We start from the raw sequence: 18,739 nt of genomic DNA on the forward strand, positions 1-18,739 counted from the left end.
TGAGGCTGCAATTGTTTTTTTTTTCGTTTGCGCCCCCCAAAAATTTTGAACACCAGCCGCCACTGTACACAGTGCATGCTGGAAGTTGTTCCCCTTACGGACAGAGATTTCTGGTATTTGTAGTTCTTCAGAGCATGAGCAGAGGAGGCAGGTTTCCCGGCCAGATAGCTGTGACCTGCCTGTAGTCCGGGCAAATTGCAATGGCTCCCCCCTCCGGAGCTCTGTGGTGGAGATGTATCCTCCTCTCTTCTCACATTGACGCACTGCCCATCATTGAAAAATGTGCCACTTCATGTAAAAACCCGCCCCTCACCTACATGAACGTGCCTCGTCAGCGCGAAGCACAATCTGACTCAAAAATGTCTTCAGTCGCCTATTGTGCGCAGGCGCCGTCTAGCCAACACAACAGCTGATCGTAAACTCAGCTGTTGCGCCGTTACGTACGACGCATGCGCAGTTCGGCGCGGGCGCTTCTCGACAGAACACCAATCAATATGCCCAAACTGTAATACAGGCTTGAGTTGCTTCCGCCTGTCTTAACATGGCGGCGCCGTAAGGATGTGAGGTGGCACTACGCGTTCCGCTACTTCCGGTATAATCCTGTGACACCTTGTCAACATGGCTAAGACCAGGCTGGAACTGAATTTCGTGCGGCTGCTGTCACGGTGCGAGTCTATGGCCTGTGAGAAGAGAGAGCATGGCGAGTGGAGGCTGGAGAAGGTGAGAGAGACCTCACTGACGTGTTCTGCTCTATACCAGCCCTCAGAGTTCTGCAACACTAGAAAACCATTCACTGTGTTCACTCATGTTTTCTCCTTCTCATGTCTAATAAACAACGCAAGGGGCCGCAGTTATATTACACAGAACATAGAATTATAATGTGGCTTGCAGTAGTAGTGTGGACTTCTACATGCTGCACTGCCATTTATTTAAAGCAGTGAAGTGAAGTGAAGAGAAGAACTTTATTCTGTTTAGCCCTGGTTTGCCTTGATGCGGTTTATGTCAAATCGCATGCCTGCAATGGAACCGTCTGAATTGGTGCGACGCCGCACCCATTCCCAAAAGTAGTTTCTGTACTATTGGCGATTTCGGGTGCGATTTTAATAGACATCTGTGCAGGAAACTGCACAGATGTCTCTGAAATCATCAGACTGACATTCAGGAATGAATTTGTGCAAGTTCAGCTGAACTCGCACTATTTCAATCTCGCAGCAGTGTGAACCAGGGCTTAGTCCACAGAGGAAAAGTGCGGAAGTGCCCACAGAAGGTCTGCAGCCATTAAGGATGAGCTCAGGCGTGTTCGCAACTAGCATGTGCAGAGTCAGCCAGGAAGTCGGCACTGCACAGCGCTAATCACAGGCAGTGAGACATTTCTCGATCTCTGCAGACGTGCACCAGGAAAATGTCCCACTGCCTGTGATTAGCGCTGTGCAGTGCCAACTTCCTTGTGGGCTCTGCATGTGCTAGTTGCGAACACGCCTGAGCTCATCCTTAGCAGCCATGTTATCTGACAACCAGTGTTGCAAGTAACGGCGTTTAAATAAACGCTGTTACGTAACGATTGGCCTCCTGCGGGTAACTAGTAATCTACCTGATTACTTTTACCCTCTCGGCAACGCCGTTCCCACTACATGGGCAGCGTTACAGAGATTACCGATACTGAGCATTTGCGGGAGTACTTGTACTCCCGCAAATGCCCCCCATGCCAGATCCGATCCGATCCCCCCCGACCCCCGCCGCCGCCTAGTTAATTGGGGTGCGGAGAACATTACAGCTTTCATTTGAATAGCTGTCTGTTCCCCGCCGCGCTGCGTATAGACACTCCCCCTTGCTCGGGATTGGACGGGTGATCTGTCTATCAAAGTGCAGATCACCCGTCCAATCCCGAGCAAGGGGGAGTGTCTACGCAGCGCGGCGGGGAACACACAGCTATTCAAATGAAAGCTGTAATGTTCCCCGCACGCTGATTAACGCGGCCGCGGCATCAAGGGAAATTATCTGAACAGATGTACGAACTTCCACAGGGGGTCTGTTTGCTGCATCCTGATTGGAGGACTTGTCTGCTCAACTGAGTGTAAGGACACCCCAGAGAGGGATGCTGGCCAGGCTTGCTGTCTCATATTCCAACTGTTTATAAATCTGCTGACAGTTGGCAGCCCCTGAGACCAGGACATTAGTGTATCATTAATATTTACCTATGAATAAATGTACATATAATATGTGTATATTTGTAACCCTGTTGCTGTCTTATATAAACATATACAATATTTAAAAATAAAAATAAAAAATCTAGGTATGGGGACATCATGGCTGCATATGTGGGGGACATCATGGCTGCATATGTGGGGGACATCATGGCTGCATATGTGGGGGACATGGCTGTATTTGGGAACACATTTAAAAAAAAGTATTGGTATTCTTTTTTTTATTTAAATTTTTTTGAATGTGGTCCACCTTTTAAAATCCTTTCTAGATTTCTAGGTTTGGTATGGATTTAAAAAAAACATGCCCTGCAGTAGAAAAGTCACACAAAGAAAAAAAAGGCATATGATTAACCGTAATTGCATTGTAGAATATAAAAAAAAAAAAAAATCTCAGTTACTTTGCCGAGTAACTAGTTAATTTTCCAATAAAGTAACTGAGTCACTAACTGTCTTTTTCGGACAAGTAACTTGTAATTGTAACTAATTACTTTTTTAAAGGAAGATGAACAATACTGCTGACAACCCCTCTATATATTACTATTTTCATCATCGATTAATCGACCAGTAACATAATGGGGTTAAAAAAATAAAAAAATGCCCTTTATAGTACAAAAAGAGCAAATCTCTACTGTAAATATTACTTTCACTGTCCCACAGAAAAAATGAACCCCTTACAGTAGCGATTATTTGCTCTTTTTGTACTAATTTTAGTTTTTTTAACCCCATTATGTTACTAAACATCTCAGACCTGGTTCACACCTATGTGCTTTTTGGAGAAACACACTACAGTTAATTTACATGGTTTCACATCCATGATTTTTTCAGCTTTTGCATATTTGGAAAGGGCAAGGACTTTTTTTTTTAACGCAAAATGGTGCCATTTTGTTTTTTTGGTTCAATATACTTCAATGGAGAAGCTGCAGAAAAACATTTTTGTGGCAATTTGTGTTTTCTAATATGCCCAACAACAAATTTGCCAAAAAATAAATAAAATGCAAATCGCAGCAAATTTTTTTTTTTATAAGGTTATTAACCGATTAATCGAAACAATAATCGGCCAACTAATCGATTATAAAAATAATCGTTAGTTGCAGCCCTAGTTCCAACTGCTGACACCTCAGTCAGTCCCTAGTGGTGTGATGTACCTTCTGCCCCTCTAAACCACTTGCCCACTGGGCACTTCAACCTCTCACATTTTGAATGGCACTCAGTCATACAACACTGTACCCATATGGAATTTTTGTCCTTTTTTTTTTCACACAAATAGAGCATTCTTTTGGTGGTATTTAATCACCACTGAGTTTTTTTTTAGCTATAAATGAAAAAAAGATTGAAAATTTTGTAAAAAATGCATTTTTCTTTGTTTCTGTTTTAAAATGTAGCAAATTAGTAATATTTTTTCATAAATTTTGGCCAAAACTTATACTGCTTCATATCTTTGGTAAAAATAACCCAAATCAGTGTATATTATTTGTTCTGTGTGAAAGTTATATACAAGCGGTCCCCTAGTTACAAACATCTGACTTACAAACAACTCCTACTTTCAAACGGAGGGAGACAGCAGGAACTGAGAGGAGATCTACCCCATAGAAGGGAAATTCACTCCTGTCATGCCGCATACACACAACCGTTTTTCATGACGTGAAAAATTCAATTTTTTAAAATGGTCATTAAAAACGATCGTGTGTAGGCTCCAGAGCATTTTTCTCAACGTGAAAAATGGGCATTAAAAAGGTAGAACGTGCCCGAAATGTTCGCGTCTTTTTTCACGTTGTGAAAAATGGTCGCGTGTAGGCTTTAACGAAGTGAAAAAAACGTGCATTCTCAGAAGCAAGTTATGAGACGGGAGCACTCGTTCTGGTAAAACTAGCATTTGTAATGGAGATGGCACATTCGTCACGCTGTAACAGACTGAAAAGCACGAAGACTGAAAAGTGCAAATCGTCTCTCACCAAACGTTTACTAACACAAAATCGGCAAAAGCAGCCCAAAGGGTGGCGCCATCTGAATGGAACTTCCCCTTTATAGTGCCGTCGTATGTGTTGTACATCACACGCTTTGCTCAAGCATTTTTTTTTCACGATCATGTGTATGCAAGGCAGGCTTGACAAGAATCACGTCGAAAAAAACTTTCTAGGACATTAAAAATGGTCGTGTGTACGCAGCTTAAGAGTTATGGGAAAAAGTTACTGCCACTGATGCTTGTTTCCACAACAACCCAAAATATTCAAAATCCAATTGTCATTGGGACAAAGTGAGGTGAAATCTTCTGAACAGGGGCACGGACAGCAAAACAAATATTACAGGGGTGTTAACCCTTCCCTATGCTATCCATAAAGCTTAATTGTTTTTTTGGCTGGAGTTACACTTAAAAAATTTACCTGTTCCAACTTACAGATTCAACTTAGAGGGTCACTAAAGGAAAAAATATTTTTGCCTAAAATTAATGTCTGCAAGGTAGACAGACAGAATAGTGTAATGATTATGTTAAAAAACGAGTAAATACCTATTAAATTCCTTCATCTATATCACCTCCGGCATTCTAGTTTCTGTTCTCTCATTTACTTCCTGGTTTGCATCGTTCGTTCATGTAAGAACTACATTTCCCAGTATGAATTGCGGCACGCCCAGTAATTCACACCTCCTTGAAGTCTCTAACACGTAGAGAGCGTCCTGTCACACAGATGTAGTTCCCAGGAGGGGGTGAGCACGTTACTGACCATCACGGTGGTCAGTAAAATCAGACAAGCAGGAAGTGAACAGAACAGAACAGAGAAGAAATAGAGCAACTTCTGAGCAAAGACGAACCATGAGGAAGCGAAAAGAGGAATGTCTGCAGGTAAAGGATGCTTATTATGAAAACATTTTTTTTCCTTTACAACCCCTTTAAGAACAAACCTTCAGACCCTATCTTGTTTGTAACCCGGGGACCGCCTGTAATCTACAAACTATAGTGCCAATCACTGAAAATTGTTTACACCCGGTTGTGCTGATGGCCTATCTCATTTCTTGGGACACTAACAAGCCAATAAAGTACAGATACCCCCCAAAATAGCCCTTTTTGTTGCGCATGCGCAACTCGCACATGCGCAGTAGGGAACAGGGCAGTGAAGCCGCAAGGCTTCACTAACTGATTTTTTTCACCGAGCATGGCGGTGGCAGCATCCGAGGACCAATCGATTTCTCAGCCTCGTCTGCCAACATTGCGGGCGCGCTGGACAGGTAAGTGTCCATTTTTTAAAAGCCAGCAGCTGCAGTATTTGTAGCTGCTGGCTATAAAAAAAAAAAAAAAAATTCAGGTGGACCTCCGCTTTAAAGTTGTAAGGGCCAGTTCACACCAGACGCAGTTCCGTGTGCTTTTTCTTTATCGTACATCACGGGACACAGAGCGGCATATTCATTACTATATGGGTTATATGGAGTACCTTCAGGTGATGGACACTGGCAATCTCAAACAGGAAATGCCCCTCCCTATATAACCCCCTCCCATAGGAGGAGTACCTCAGTTTTTACGCCAGTGTCTTAGGTGTTGGTCATGGTTTAGCTTGCCTCCGCATCCTTGGGATTAGGTGAGCTAACCGGTTCTGTCCAAAGGCCTCAGCGCTAAAGTGGTCAGTAACCGGACCCCAAACCCTTGGGGTATAGCCCATAATGCTTTTCTTTTTAGAGAGCTGGACCCTGGGCCCAGAACTTAGAAACCTTTGGGGGACCTAATGTTTCTGTTGCCAGAGTGCTATATGGGCCCAGGACAGTGGATCCTTCATAGGAACCCAGGGCCTGAAGGTCTAGACAGCCCCACGGAGATGGGGGAAGATTGGGCCTCTTGCTTGGCAAAGTCCTGCGGCATGGAGCAAGTAAGTGAGAGGAAACTTGCGGAACTTGGTTCTTAGCAGGTTTTTTCTGGGGGGTCACAGGGGATATGCCTAAAGTTATGCGCTGCATCTGGCAAAATAAGTCACATATCTTAATGATAGGATGGCTCTATGTGTTATTTCCCCATAAGAGGTGACCTCCCTGGTAGTATTGAAAAGCATTGAGTGGCTGTGTGTGTGTGTTAAAGAGAGCTGTGCTTACCTGCAAGCCTCCAGGCGATGCTGCATTGGTCCTTCCTCCTAGCCTGGATGACAGGCAAACGCTGGCCTCCTCGTGGGCTCCCTTCCCCCCACCCCCCCCGTCGGCGCGCACGTCCCCGTGTTATGAGCGCAATTTTGCGCCGTTAGCTGAGGGGGGAAGGGCGGGTCAGTTGGTTTAAGGAAGGGGCGGCCCTTCCTTTCGTTCCATCAGCTCAGTTTATGCTGGAACTGAGGAGGAAGAGACCAGAGCGGCAGCACGGGGCGCCGAGGACACACAGTGGCCAAAAAAGATATTACAGTCTTCATAAGACTGTTTTCAAGCCTAGAAATAGGCTGTTCTTTCTATCTCAGCAGTTTTTTTTTGGCAATACTACTAAGGGGGACAGAATGTTTTTTCTTTCTTGGGTTTAAAAAAAAAGAAAAAATCCATCAAAGGGAGAGAAGGCATTTTTTGTTTATCCCCCAAACGGGTTTTTGGGCAATAATTGTTTATAGTTCCAAACACCGATAAGTTAGCAGGCGTACCTCGGTATTGTACCATGGCATCCGGGTCAGAGGGTACAAGAGGTGGGGATTCCCCCAGAGAGTCTGAGGTCTCGGAAAAAATTATGCCGCTGCTTTCCCGAGAGGGAGCCTTGGGGCCATCGGGATCTGGGGCTGGAGCTGGCTCGGGTCAGTCCAACCCTAGGATGGTCACGGACGAGGTATTATCCACCTCTTTAAAGGAGATGGAAAAAAGAATGGAAAAGATGATAACCATGGCTCTGCGGGGCAGAAAACGGAATAGATCTCCGTCGCCCGAGCGTGGACCCTCTGAGGAGGAGGTCCTTTCCGCAGGGGAATTGGAAGACCTCTTGGACAAGGACCAAGCAGGTTCGGGGATCGAGGATCCGGATACAGGGGAGTCTGGGGCAGTCTCCCAAAGGGAGAGCTGGTGGGTTCAAGCCTTAACGGACTTGGTCCATAGTGCTTTCAACTTGCCAGTACCAGATCTCCAAGTATCGACTGTTTTAGCTTTGGGCTCTCTAAGGCCGCCTCAAAAGCCCTGTAGAAAACATACAGGTGTTCAAGGATCCGGTTGATAAACGCTTGGAAGCACTACTTAAAAACTCCTTCACTACTGCAGGGGCAGTAGTGCAGCCAGCTGTGGCTGCGATTGGGGTTGCACAAGCATTATCGGATCAAACTAAGCAGATGCTTAAACTTATTCCTGCCCAGCAGGCAGAAGAATTTTCGGATGTCCCTAGGGCCATACGCTTTACGGTAGATGCGATTAAGGATTCTATCCAGCAAGCGTCACGTTTATCGTTATCCCTTATCCATATGAGAAGACTCATTATGGTTAAAGAGCTGGGAGGCCGAGCCCCCATGCAAGAAGCTCCTGGTAGGGTTCCCCTTCCATGGAGGACGACTCTTCGGAGAAGACCTGGATAAATACATTCAGACCATTTCAAGCGGCAAAAGTACTCTTTTGCCAACCAAAAAGAAGTTTCAGGGGCCTGCGTTTAAACGACAGCACTCCCCTGGGCAGGGGCCCTCTAATGCCAAACAGTATCGACGGCCTCCTGCAAGATCAAACTTTAACTTCAATAGCAGATCGCAGGGACAGGCTGCTAGAGGCAAGAGGCAGTGGTTTCGCAAACCAGCAAAACCAGCCCCCAAGCCGACCTTATGAAGGGGCGCCCCCACCCACGAAGGTGGGGGGAAGGCTGCGTCTCTTTTCAGAGGTTTGGGAAGCCAGCATTCCCGACAAGTGGGTACGGTCTTCCGTGGCCACGGGCTACAAATTAGACTTCCTAAGGTTTCCTCCTCCTCATTTCCAGGAGTCAAGGATTCCAAACGATCCGGAGAGGGGAGCCGCATTAATGACGGCATTAAATCATCTACTCTCCCAGGAAGTAATAATAGAGGTACCAGTCCTAGAACAAGGGCTGGGTTTCTACTCCAACCTATTCATCGTCCCAAAGTCCAATGGAGATGTCAGGCCAATTTTGGACCTAAAGATGGTAAATGCATACCTAAAGGTCCGCTCATTTCAGATGGAATCCGTGCGGTCAGCAGCTGCCACACTCCAGAAGGACGACTTCATGGCTTCCATAGACATAAAGGATGCCTACCTTCGTGTTCCAATTTATCAGCCACATCAAAGATATCTACGCTTTATGGTGGCTTCGCGTCATTTCCAGTTCGTGGCGCTTCCCTTTGGGTTGGCTACGGCCCCCCGGGTGTTCACGAAGGTCCTAGCCCCAATCCTAGCCAAGCTAAGGATCCAAGGGGTCACGATCCTAGCATACCTGGACGACCTCCTAGTCATAGATCACTCGTCTCCTGGCTTGGAACGAGCAGTGGCCCTCACTGTCCAATACCTCGAGAGGTTCGGCTGGGTCCTAAATCGAGAAAAGTCAGCTTTCCAGCCCACAAGGCAGTTGGAATATCTCGGCATGAGGTTAGACACAGAACAACAAAGAGTGTTTCTACCTCTGAGGAAGGTCAAAGCCATCAAGGAATTAATCCTACTGGTTCTAAGCAAAAAGGAACCAACTATTCGCCTATGTATGCAGTTACTAGGCAAGATGGTGGCCACATTCGAGGCGGTACCGTACGCCCAGAGCCACACTCGCATCCTGCAGGCAGCCATCCTGTCAGCATGGAGCAGGAGGCCACAGGCCTTGGATATCCCTTTGCCGCTCTCATCAAGAGTCCGACAAAGTCTGTGTTGGTGGTTAGACCCTCAGAATCTAGTGAAGGGGAAGTCTTTCAGCCCAGTGGCTTGGAAGATAGTAACCACAGACGCCAGCCTGACGGGCTGGGGAGCAATTTTGGATGGTTGCACTCGCCAGGGTACTTGGGCAAAGCCAGAGAGGCAGTTGCCCATCAACATCTTGGAGCTCAGAGCTGCTCGACTAGCCCTCAGGGCTTGGACGTCCAAATTGCAGGGGTTCCCGGTGAGAATTCAATCGGACAATGCCACGGCCGTGGCATACATAAATCACCAAGGGGGAACCAAGAGTCAAGCCGCTCAGAGAGAGGTGAGCTTGATTCTCCTATGGGCAGAGGCTCATGTGCCCTGCATATCGGCAATATTCATTCCAAGAGTGGACAACCTTCAGGCGGACTTCTTAAGTCGCCCGACTCTGTTGCCGGGGGAATGGTCTCTACATCCACAAATCTTTCAAGCACTCTGCCAAAGATGGGGAGTGCCGGACGTGGATGTCATGGCATCGAGACTCAACAAGAAGCTAGACAGGTTCATATCCCGCTCAAGGGATCCGATGGCCTGCGGAACCGATGCGCTGGTTTGCCCTTGGCATAAGTTCAAACTTCTTTATGCTTTTCCCCCGCTCCAGTTACTACCCCGCCTGCTGCGCAGGATCAGGGTGGAGCACATACCAGTCATCCTGGTAGCTCCAGCATGGCCCAGAAGGGCATGGTATTCACTAATCCTAAAGATGGTAGTGGGAGACCCTTGGACTCTTCCTCTACGGCCAGACCTGCTATCGCAAGGTCCGATCCTCCACCCTGCCTTACGGCATCTAAATTTGACGGCCTGGAAGCTGAATCCCTGATTCTCAGGGGTAGAGGTCTGTCTCAGAAAGTAATCTCTACCCTAATCAGAGCCAGGAAACCGGTCTCTAGGGTGATTTATTACAGGGTCTGGAAGGCCTATGTAGGCTGGTGTGAGTCCAAGCGATGGCTTTCTCGCAAGTTTACCATCGATAGAGTATTAAGTTTTCTCCAGCTCGGAGTGGATAAAGGACTGGCATTAAGCACAATCAAGGGACAGATTTCAGCTTTGTCAGTGTGGTTTCAGCGGCCGCTGGCCACCCACTCGCTGGTTAAGACCTTCCTTCAAGGGGTCTTACGTATTAATCCTCCAGTTAAATCCCCGCTTTGTCCGTGGGATTTAAATCTTGTTCTGTCAAGTTTACAGAAACAACCTTTTGAGCCGTTGGCTGAAATTCCTTTGGTTCTACTGACAAGGAAGTTAGTATTTTTGGTCGCCATAGTTTCCGCCAGAAGAGTATCGGAACTGGCCGCCTTATCCTGTAAGGAACCATATCTTATTTTACATAAGGACAAGGTCGTTCTCCGCCCTCATCCTTCCTTCCTACCAAAGGTTATATCCAGTTTTCATCTAAACCAGGATTTGGTATTATCATCCTTCTTTCCTAAACCTACTTCCAGAAAGGAAGGGTTGCTGCATACCTTGGATATTGTCAGGGCCATGAAGGCCTATCTTAAAGCTACAGAGAAGATCCGGAAAACAGATGTGTTGTTCATTTTACCGGATGGGCCCAAGAAGGGGCAGGCAGCTGCAAAATCCACCATCTCAAGGTGGATTAAACAGTTAATCTCTCAGGCCTACGGCTTGAAAGGGTTGCCTCCTCCGTTATCATTAAAGGCTCATTCTACTAGGGCCATGGGCGCCTCCTGGGCAGCACACCACCAGATCTCTATGGCTCAAGTTTGCAAGGCGGCAACCTGGTCTTCTGTCCACACGTTTACAAAATTCTACCAGTTGGACGTAAGAAGGAATACTGATACAGCCTTTGGGCAGGCAGTACTGCAGGCTGCAGTTTGAGACCCTCGGATTCCGGGGGCTCCCCTTTTTTTGAGTTAAATTTAAAAATATTTTTCTCAACGAAGTTGGATTTATTATGATTTGAGTATATCTCTAAATTAAATCCTTTTGTCTTGGAGATGTTCTCCCTCCCCTCATTGTAAGCATTGCTTTGGGACATCCCATATAGTAATGAATATGCCGCTCTGTGTCCCGTGATGTACGATAAAGAAAAAGAGATTTTTAATACAGCTTACCTGTAAAATCTTTTTCTTGGAGTACATCACGGGACACAGAGCTCCCACCCCTCTTTTGGGGACCATTTTGGGAGGCATACTGCTTGCTACAAAACTGAGGTACTCCTCCTATGGGAGGGGGTTATATAGGGAGGGGCATTTCCTGTTTGAGATTGCCAGTGTCCATCACCTGAAGGTACTCCATATAACCCATATAGTAATGAATATGCCGCTCTGTGTCCCGTGATGTACTCCAAGAAAAAGATTTTACAGGTAAGCTGTATTAAAAATCTCTTTTTTTCTGCACAAAATGCATGCACAGTGTTTTCCATGTATTCCAATGGCTCTAGTTGGCACCATGCAGTCAGTTTCTGCACCGGAAACTGACTGCATGGTGTGAACTAGAGCCATTGGAATACACTGTGCATACATTTTTAGTGCAGAAAACATGCACACAAAACTGTACGGAACTGCATCTGGTGTGAACTGGCCATTTTTTTTCACAAAATTCCTTTCAAAATTACGTTGCGTGTTTTTTTTTTTTTCTTTTTCACAAAATGTTCATAACAACAAGTTATTTATCACACACAGCATATGCATACTTCCAATTACACCCCAAAACACATTCTGCTACTCCTGAGTATAGCGATACCACATGTGTGACTTTTTCACAGCCCGGCCCAACATGCAGGAAGAACCGTCAGGCGTTCTAGGAGGATAAATTAGTAATTTAATTTCTTGACTACCTCTAAGGCCCCATACACACGATAGAATCCATCCGCTGAAAAATCCCAGCGAATGGGTTTCAGCGGATAGATCCTATGGTGTGTACACTCCAGCTGATCTGTTTCCGCGGATATTTATCCCCTGGGATGGATTTCCAGCGGATAAATATTTGATGACATGCTATCAAATCTATCTGCTGGAATCCATCCCAACGGATGGATCCGCTGGTCTGTACAGACTCACCGGATCCATCCGTCCGAAGGGATCCCCCGCATGTGTCGTAATGATTCGACGCATGCGTGGAATTCCTTATATGACAGCGTCGCGCACGTCGCCGCGTCATAATCGCGGCGACGGCGCGACACGTCATCGCCAGAGGATTTCGGAGCGGATTCCGTGCGATGGTGAGTACACTCCATCGCATGGAAATCCGCGGAAATCCTCGAGAGGATTTATCTGTGGAAACGGTCCGCTGTGTATGGGGCCTTAGACTTTTGAAGGCCCTGGAGCACCAGGACAATGGAAACGCCCAAAAAATTACCCAATTTTGTAAAGCAAACACCTTAACCACTTGACAACTGGGCACTTAAACACCCTTAATAACCAGACCAATTTTCAGCTTTCGGTGCTCTCACATTTTGAATGACAATAACTCAGTCATACAACACTGTAACCAAATGAAATTTTTGTCCTTTTTTTCCCACAAATAGAGCTTTCTTTTGGTGGTATTTGATCACCTCTGCGGTTTTTATTTTTTCCGCTAATAATGAAAAAAGAACGAAAATTTTGTAAAAAAATGAATTTTTTTTCATTTCTATTATAAAATTTTGCAAAAAATGAATTTTTCTTCATAAATTTGGCCTAAAATGTATACTGCTACATATCTTTGGTAAAAAAAAAAAAAAAAAAAATGGGTTATTATTTAGTCTGGGTGAAAGTTATAGGGTCTACAAGCTATGGTACCAATTACTGAAAATTGATCAATTTGATCACACCCGATGTACTGACAGCCTCTCTCATTTCTTGAGACCCTAACATGCCAGAAAAGTACAAATACCCCCCAAATGACCCCTTTTTGGAAAGAAGACATTCCAAGGTATTTAGAAAGAGGCATGGTGAGTTTTTAGAAGTTGTAATTTGTTCCCACAATTCTTTGCAAAATCAAGATTTTTTTTTTTCACAAAATGTTCATATTCGCCGGTTATTTCTCACACACAGCATATGCATAACACTAATTACACCCCAAAACACATTCTGCTATTCCTCCCGAGTATGCCGATACCAAATGTGTGAGACTTTTACACAGCGTGGCCACATACAGAGGCACAACATGCAGGGAGCACCATCAGGCGTTCTGGAGCACCGAGACCAATTCTGACATTCCTCTCCTACATGGAAAAATCATCATTTATTTGCTAGAAAATTACATAGAACCCCAAAATATTATATATGCTTTTTTAGCAAAAACCCTAGAGAATACAATGGCGGTCGTTGCAACTTTTTATCGCGCACGTTATTTTCGCAGCAATTGTTCGAATGCGTTTTTTTGAAAATAAAACGGTTTTGTGCTTTTAAAAAAAAAAAAAAATTAAAGTTAGCCCAATGTTTTTGCATAATATGAAAGATGAAGTTACGCCGAGTCAATAGATACCCAACATGTCACCCTTCAATATTGCACACGCTTGTGGAATGGCGCCAAACTTCGCTACTTAAAAATCCCCATAGGCGACGCTTTAAATATTTTTACTGGTTACATCTTTTTAGTTGGAGAAGAGCTCTAGGGCCAAAATTATTGCTCTTGCTCCAACGTTCGCAGCGATACCTCACATGTGTGGTTTGAACACCGTTTTCATATGTGGGCGGGACTTACGTGTGCGGTCGCTTCTGTATACGAGCACGCAGGAACAGGGGCGCTTTAAAAAAAAAATATATATTTTTATTGTTCATTTCACTTTATTTATTTTAGTTTGATACGTTTTTCCCCAAAAATAAATGTTTTGATCACTTTTATTCCTATTACAAGGAATGTAAACATCCCTTGTAATAGGAATATAGCATGACAGGTCCTCTTTACAGTGAGATATGGGGTCAATAAGACCCCACATCTCACCTCTAGGCTGGGAAGCCTGAAAAAAAATAAAAATAAATAAAATGATCCTGGTTTCGATCGTAGCGGTGAGTCAGAAGAGGCACCAGAGGGAGAAGGGAGGGGAGACGTCCCCTTTCGCCTCCCGTAAGAACGATCAAGAGGCGGAACAGCCGACATGATTGTTCTTACGGTGTAGGGAATCGCCGGCCTGCATCATTCAGATATCCCTGCACAAAGTCAAGGACGTCATGACGGCCGGCGGGCGGGAAGTGGTTAAAACGCATTTTTTTCCCAGAGTATTTTCTGGGTACTGCAGAGTATTAGCCGGGGTATTGCAGAGTATTGGTGTTGGGGTATTGCAGAGTATTGGTGTTGGGGTATTGCAGAGTATTGGTGCTGGGGAATTGCAGAGTATTGGTGCTGGGGAATTGCAGAGTATTGGTGCTGGGGAATTGCAGAGTATTGGTGCTGGGCAATTGCAGAGTATTGGTGCTGGGCAATTGCAGAGTATTGGTGCTGGGCAATTGCAGAGTATTGGTGCTGGGCAATTGCAGAGTATTGGTGCTGGGAGTAATGCAGAGTATTGGTGCTGGGAGTAATGCAGAGTATTGGTGCGGGGAGTAATGCAGAGTATTGGTGCGGGGAGTAATGCAGAGTATTGGTGCGGGGAGTAATGCAGAGTATTGGTGCGGGGAGTAATGCAGAGTATTGGTGCGGGGAGTAATGCAGAGTATTGGTGCGGGGAGTAATGCAGAGTATTGGTGCGGGGAGTAATGCAGAGTATTGGTGCGGGGAGTAATGCAGAGTATTGGTGCGGGGAGTAATGCAGAGTATTGGTGCGGGGAGTAATGCAGAGTATTGGTGCGGGGAGTAATGCAGAGTATTGGTGCGGGGAGTAATGCAGAGTATTGGTGCGGGGAGTAATGCAGAGTATTGGTGCGGGGAGTAATGCAGAGTATTGGTGCGGGGAGTAATGCAGAGTATTGGTGCGGGGAGTAATGCAGAGTATTGGTGCGGGGAGTAATGCAGAGTATTGGTGCGGGGAGTAATGCAGAGTATTGGTGCGGGGAGTAATGCAGAGTATTGGTGCGGGGAGTAATGCAGAGTATTGGTGCGGGGAGTAATGCAGAGTATTGGTGCGGGGAGTAATGCAGAGTATTGGTGCGGGGAGTAATGCAGAGTATTGGTGCGGGGAGTAATGCAGAGTATTGGTGCGGGGAGTAATGCAGAGTATTGGTGCGGGGAGTAATGCAGAGTATTGGTGCGCGGAGTAATGCAGAGTATTGGTGCGCGGAGTAATGCAGATTATTTCGCAGGTGGGGGGTATGCAGAGTATTTCGCAGGTGGGGTATTGCAGAGTGTATTGCACAGTATTGCAGGGGGTTTCAGGGATGGCTGAGCAGGGATGGATGGATCTGTGACTGCAATAGTCACAGATCCATCCACAGCGCTGCTGACACCCGCGCTCCCCCCTCTCACACTGTACCGCTCGGTACAGAGAGAGGAGGGAGGAACCGGCACCATCAAAAGACGCCGGTTTGTTTACATGTGATCGCTCCGTCATTGGACGGAGCGATCACATGGTAAACGGCCGCTATCAGCGGCCGTTTACCGCGATTCGTGATCGGCCGGGTCCTCTGGACCCGGCGGTCACGGATGTTCCCGTGTGCGCGTCCCAGGGGACGCGCGGGAGACGGACTCTGGGAGGACGTACATTGACGCCCTCCTAGAGTTAACCACCCGCCCTGTAGACGTATATTGTCTATAGGGCGGTTACCAAGTGGTTAACATATACTTTATGAGGCATAATGAGTCTTTTGAACATGTCATTTTGTTCAACAAGTTTTTGGAAAATGTGAAACGAAAATGAAAATGCGTTTTTTATTTTATTTTATTTTTTTTACATAAAGTTGTCCATGTATAAGATACTTCTCCTATCCCCTTCAAGGACGGTACTCCTGAGGGAAAACACAATCAATTGACAGCTTGTTATAAGTCCCCACCCTTCCCCTTGATCCCCAGTATTGATTGTGTTTCTCCCGAACACAGCGACATGTTTGTTTTGTTTAAAGACCAAATGACCGGGGACAGGGCTCGACAAAATCCAGGCGCCCGGTTGCAATTGCGACAAGAAATAGTGATCTGGCGCCCGGGGAAGCTTAGGCCTGCAGAAGGCCGCAAAGCCGCCGCCTTAATTTCCTGTGTCTCCGTGTGCCCCTACATCCCCCGCCGTGCCGGCCAGTAATTGAGGCCGCGGCCTTCTGCAGGCCTAAGCTTCCTTCTGTGATCTGGCGCCATCTTGTGGTGGCCGTTGGCATTACAAGTTAAACAGCAATCTAGCAATTCTAATGTGTTTTTCACTGCCATCTCCTTCCCTCTAATTGGAGCACCCAAACATTATATATATTTTTTATTCTAACACCCTAGAGAATAAAATAGTGGTTGTTGCAATACTTTGTCACACCGTATTTGCGCAGCGGTCTTACAAGCGCACTTTTTTTGGGGAAAAAAAATACACTTTTTTTAATTAGAAAACAAGACAACGGTAAAGTCAGCCCGATTTTTTTTTTTTTTTTTTTTTATATTGTGAAAGATAATTTTACGCCAAGTAAATTGATACCCAACATGTCACGCTTCAAAATTGCGTCCGCTCGTGGAATGGCGACAAACTTTTACCCTTTAAAATCTCCATAGGCGACTTTTAAAAAATTCTACTGGTTGCATGTTTTGAGTTACAGAGGAGGAGGTCTAGGGCTAGAATTATTGCTCTCGCTCTACAAATCGCGGCGATACCTCACATGTGTGGGTTTTAATACCGTTTACATATGTGGGCGCTACTCGCGAATGTGTTCGCTTCTACACAAGAGCTTGGTGGGATGAGCATGTTTTCTGGTTCCTAACTTTTTTAGCTGGCTCCTAGATTCCAAGCAAATTTGTCAAATCCTGACCGGGGAGTGTCTGATGGTACCCCTGTTGAGACGGGTGGGTTCTAGGGAGGCCGGGGAAGGCTGAACTAAGCTGTAGGCTCGGTCCTTCTCACAGGTCGCCCCAAGTGTGCACCAGCGCTCTGGCCGCAGGGAGTGTGCGCCATCGCTGTATTGCATAAAACCACCGCCTTCGGCCACTCTCTTCACTTCCGGGTTCCCTATTGCACTGCACTCCAAGCCTTGTTCTGGATACGACCGCATCACAGGAAGCGGGCGGAGGTACAGCACAACCCGGAAGTGCTAGAAACGTCCGGAGACAGCGTGAAGAGCGGCGTGGTCTACCTGCAGGGTTATAAGGAGCCTGGGGATATAGAACACTTTCACATCTGACATGTCAGCATTCAGGTGGGAAGAAAACCAGAAGTTGGGTATGCTTGGTTGCATGCCTGTCCAGTCATCTGAGCCCAGGGAATAAGCTTCCCTTAATCTATTTTCCTTAAAGTGGTTGTATAGGCGTTTTTTAACTTTTACCTACAGGTAAGCCTATAATAAGGCTTACCTGTAGGTATAAGGAATATCTTCTAAACCTGTACGGTTTAGGAAATATTCTGCTCGCATGCGGCGGGTGCACAGCGGGGATCCTCGGCTAAAGGGCCGGCAGCCGCAGTACCTTGCCGCATGCGCGGGAGTGACGACATCGCCGCTCCAGCCAATCACAGCGCTGGAGCGGCTATACCTGGAAGACACACTGAAGCAAGATGACATCTCGCTCGGCGTGGACCGGGTAAGTTCTCTTCACCTTGTTCCCAGGTAAGTATTTCATAATGAGCTAATATGCGTTGCATACTAGCTCATTATGGCTTTTGCCTTTCAGGTGGGAATAAAAATAATTGCGGGTATACAACCGCTTTTAAGTGGGTTTTTTCCCTTTTCACCATGGCTATGGCAAATAAATATAAAAAGGGGACCCACAAGGATTGTCTGTCAGGAGGCCTTTTTCTAAATCGTTCTCCTGAACAGAATAGTGGTTTAAAACCAGATGTTCTTTGTTGACCAATGTAGTTCCTTGTTTCACAGAAAAAAAATCTCTAAATTTGTCTTTTTGGTGGTCCTATGCAGCAGTTGCAGACATTATAGACCACAATTGCTAGAAGGTTGACACAGTCAATCTTTCCATCTTAAAAAATACACAGGCTCTCAGATTTTATCTTTAAGAGCCCAGGCCACCTAGATCCTGCATCCGAAGATAAGGCAGGAGCATAGGTGTAGCAGACCTGCAGGTCGGTTACATCAGTGGTCCCCAACCTATTTGGCACCAAGGACCGGTTTGTGGAAGAATATTTTTCCAAGGCCCGGTTGGAGGAATCGCAATGTGTTGCCGCATCACAGGTTTTGCGGCGGCAGTTCACATTGCCCTATGCAAACTGCTGGGAGTGTCCGTTAAAAGTTAACACCCCCAAATCAGTTTGTATATCGCAGTGCGATCTGCAAACTCAGACAGGAATCGGATCGCATGGGTGTGAACAAAAAAAAAGGGTCCTGTGCGAGTTTGATGTGAATTCAGCCATACAATTTGTATGGCTGAAATCGCATCGCACAGAGATCGCATGTGATGTGCACTGCAGTGCAAATCACATCCGAACTCTGACATCGGTGCAGTGTGAACCAGCCCTAAATGTCCCAGTGTAAAAATATTATTAAAATGTCCCAGTGTAAAAATATTATTAAAATGTCCCAGTGTAAAAATATTATTAAAATGTCCCAGTGTAAAAATATTATTAAAATGTCCCAGTATGAAAATATTATTTAAATGTCCCAGTATGAAAATATTAATAAAATGTCCCAGTATGAAAAAATATTAAAATGTCCCAGTATGAAAAAAATTAATAAATGTCCCAGTATAAAAAAACTACAAGTCCCTCT

General features: G+C 45.7%; 1 protein-coding gene across 1 annotated transcript in view; it reads left to right on the forward strand.

The window, feature by feature from the left end:
* Positions 1-502: 502 nt before the first annotated feature.
* The window catches only part of USE1 (unconventional SNARE in the ER 1), a 197,012-nt gene continuing 178,775 nt past the window's right edge, over positions 503-18,739 (forward strand). The window contains exon 1 of the mRNA XM_040321253.1: positions 503-720. Within this exon, the coding sequence (XP_040177187.1) occupies positions 619-720 (102 nt within the window). The 5' untranslated portion in view covers positions 503-618. The remainder of the gene's footprint in view (positions 721-18,739) is intronic.

Source organism: Rana temporaria, chromosome 1, assembly GCF_905171775.1.
Source record: "Rana temporaria chromosome 1, aRanTem1.1, whole genome shotgun sequence".
In the NCBI taxonomy this organism is placed as follows: domain Eukaryota; kingdom Metazoa; phylum Chordata; class Amphibia; order Anura; family Ranidae; genus Rana; species Rana temporaria.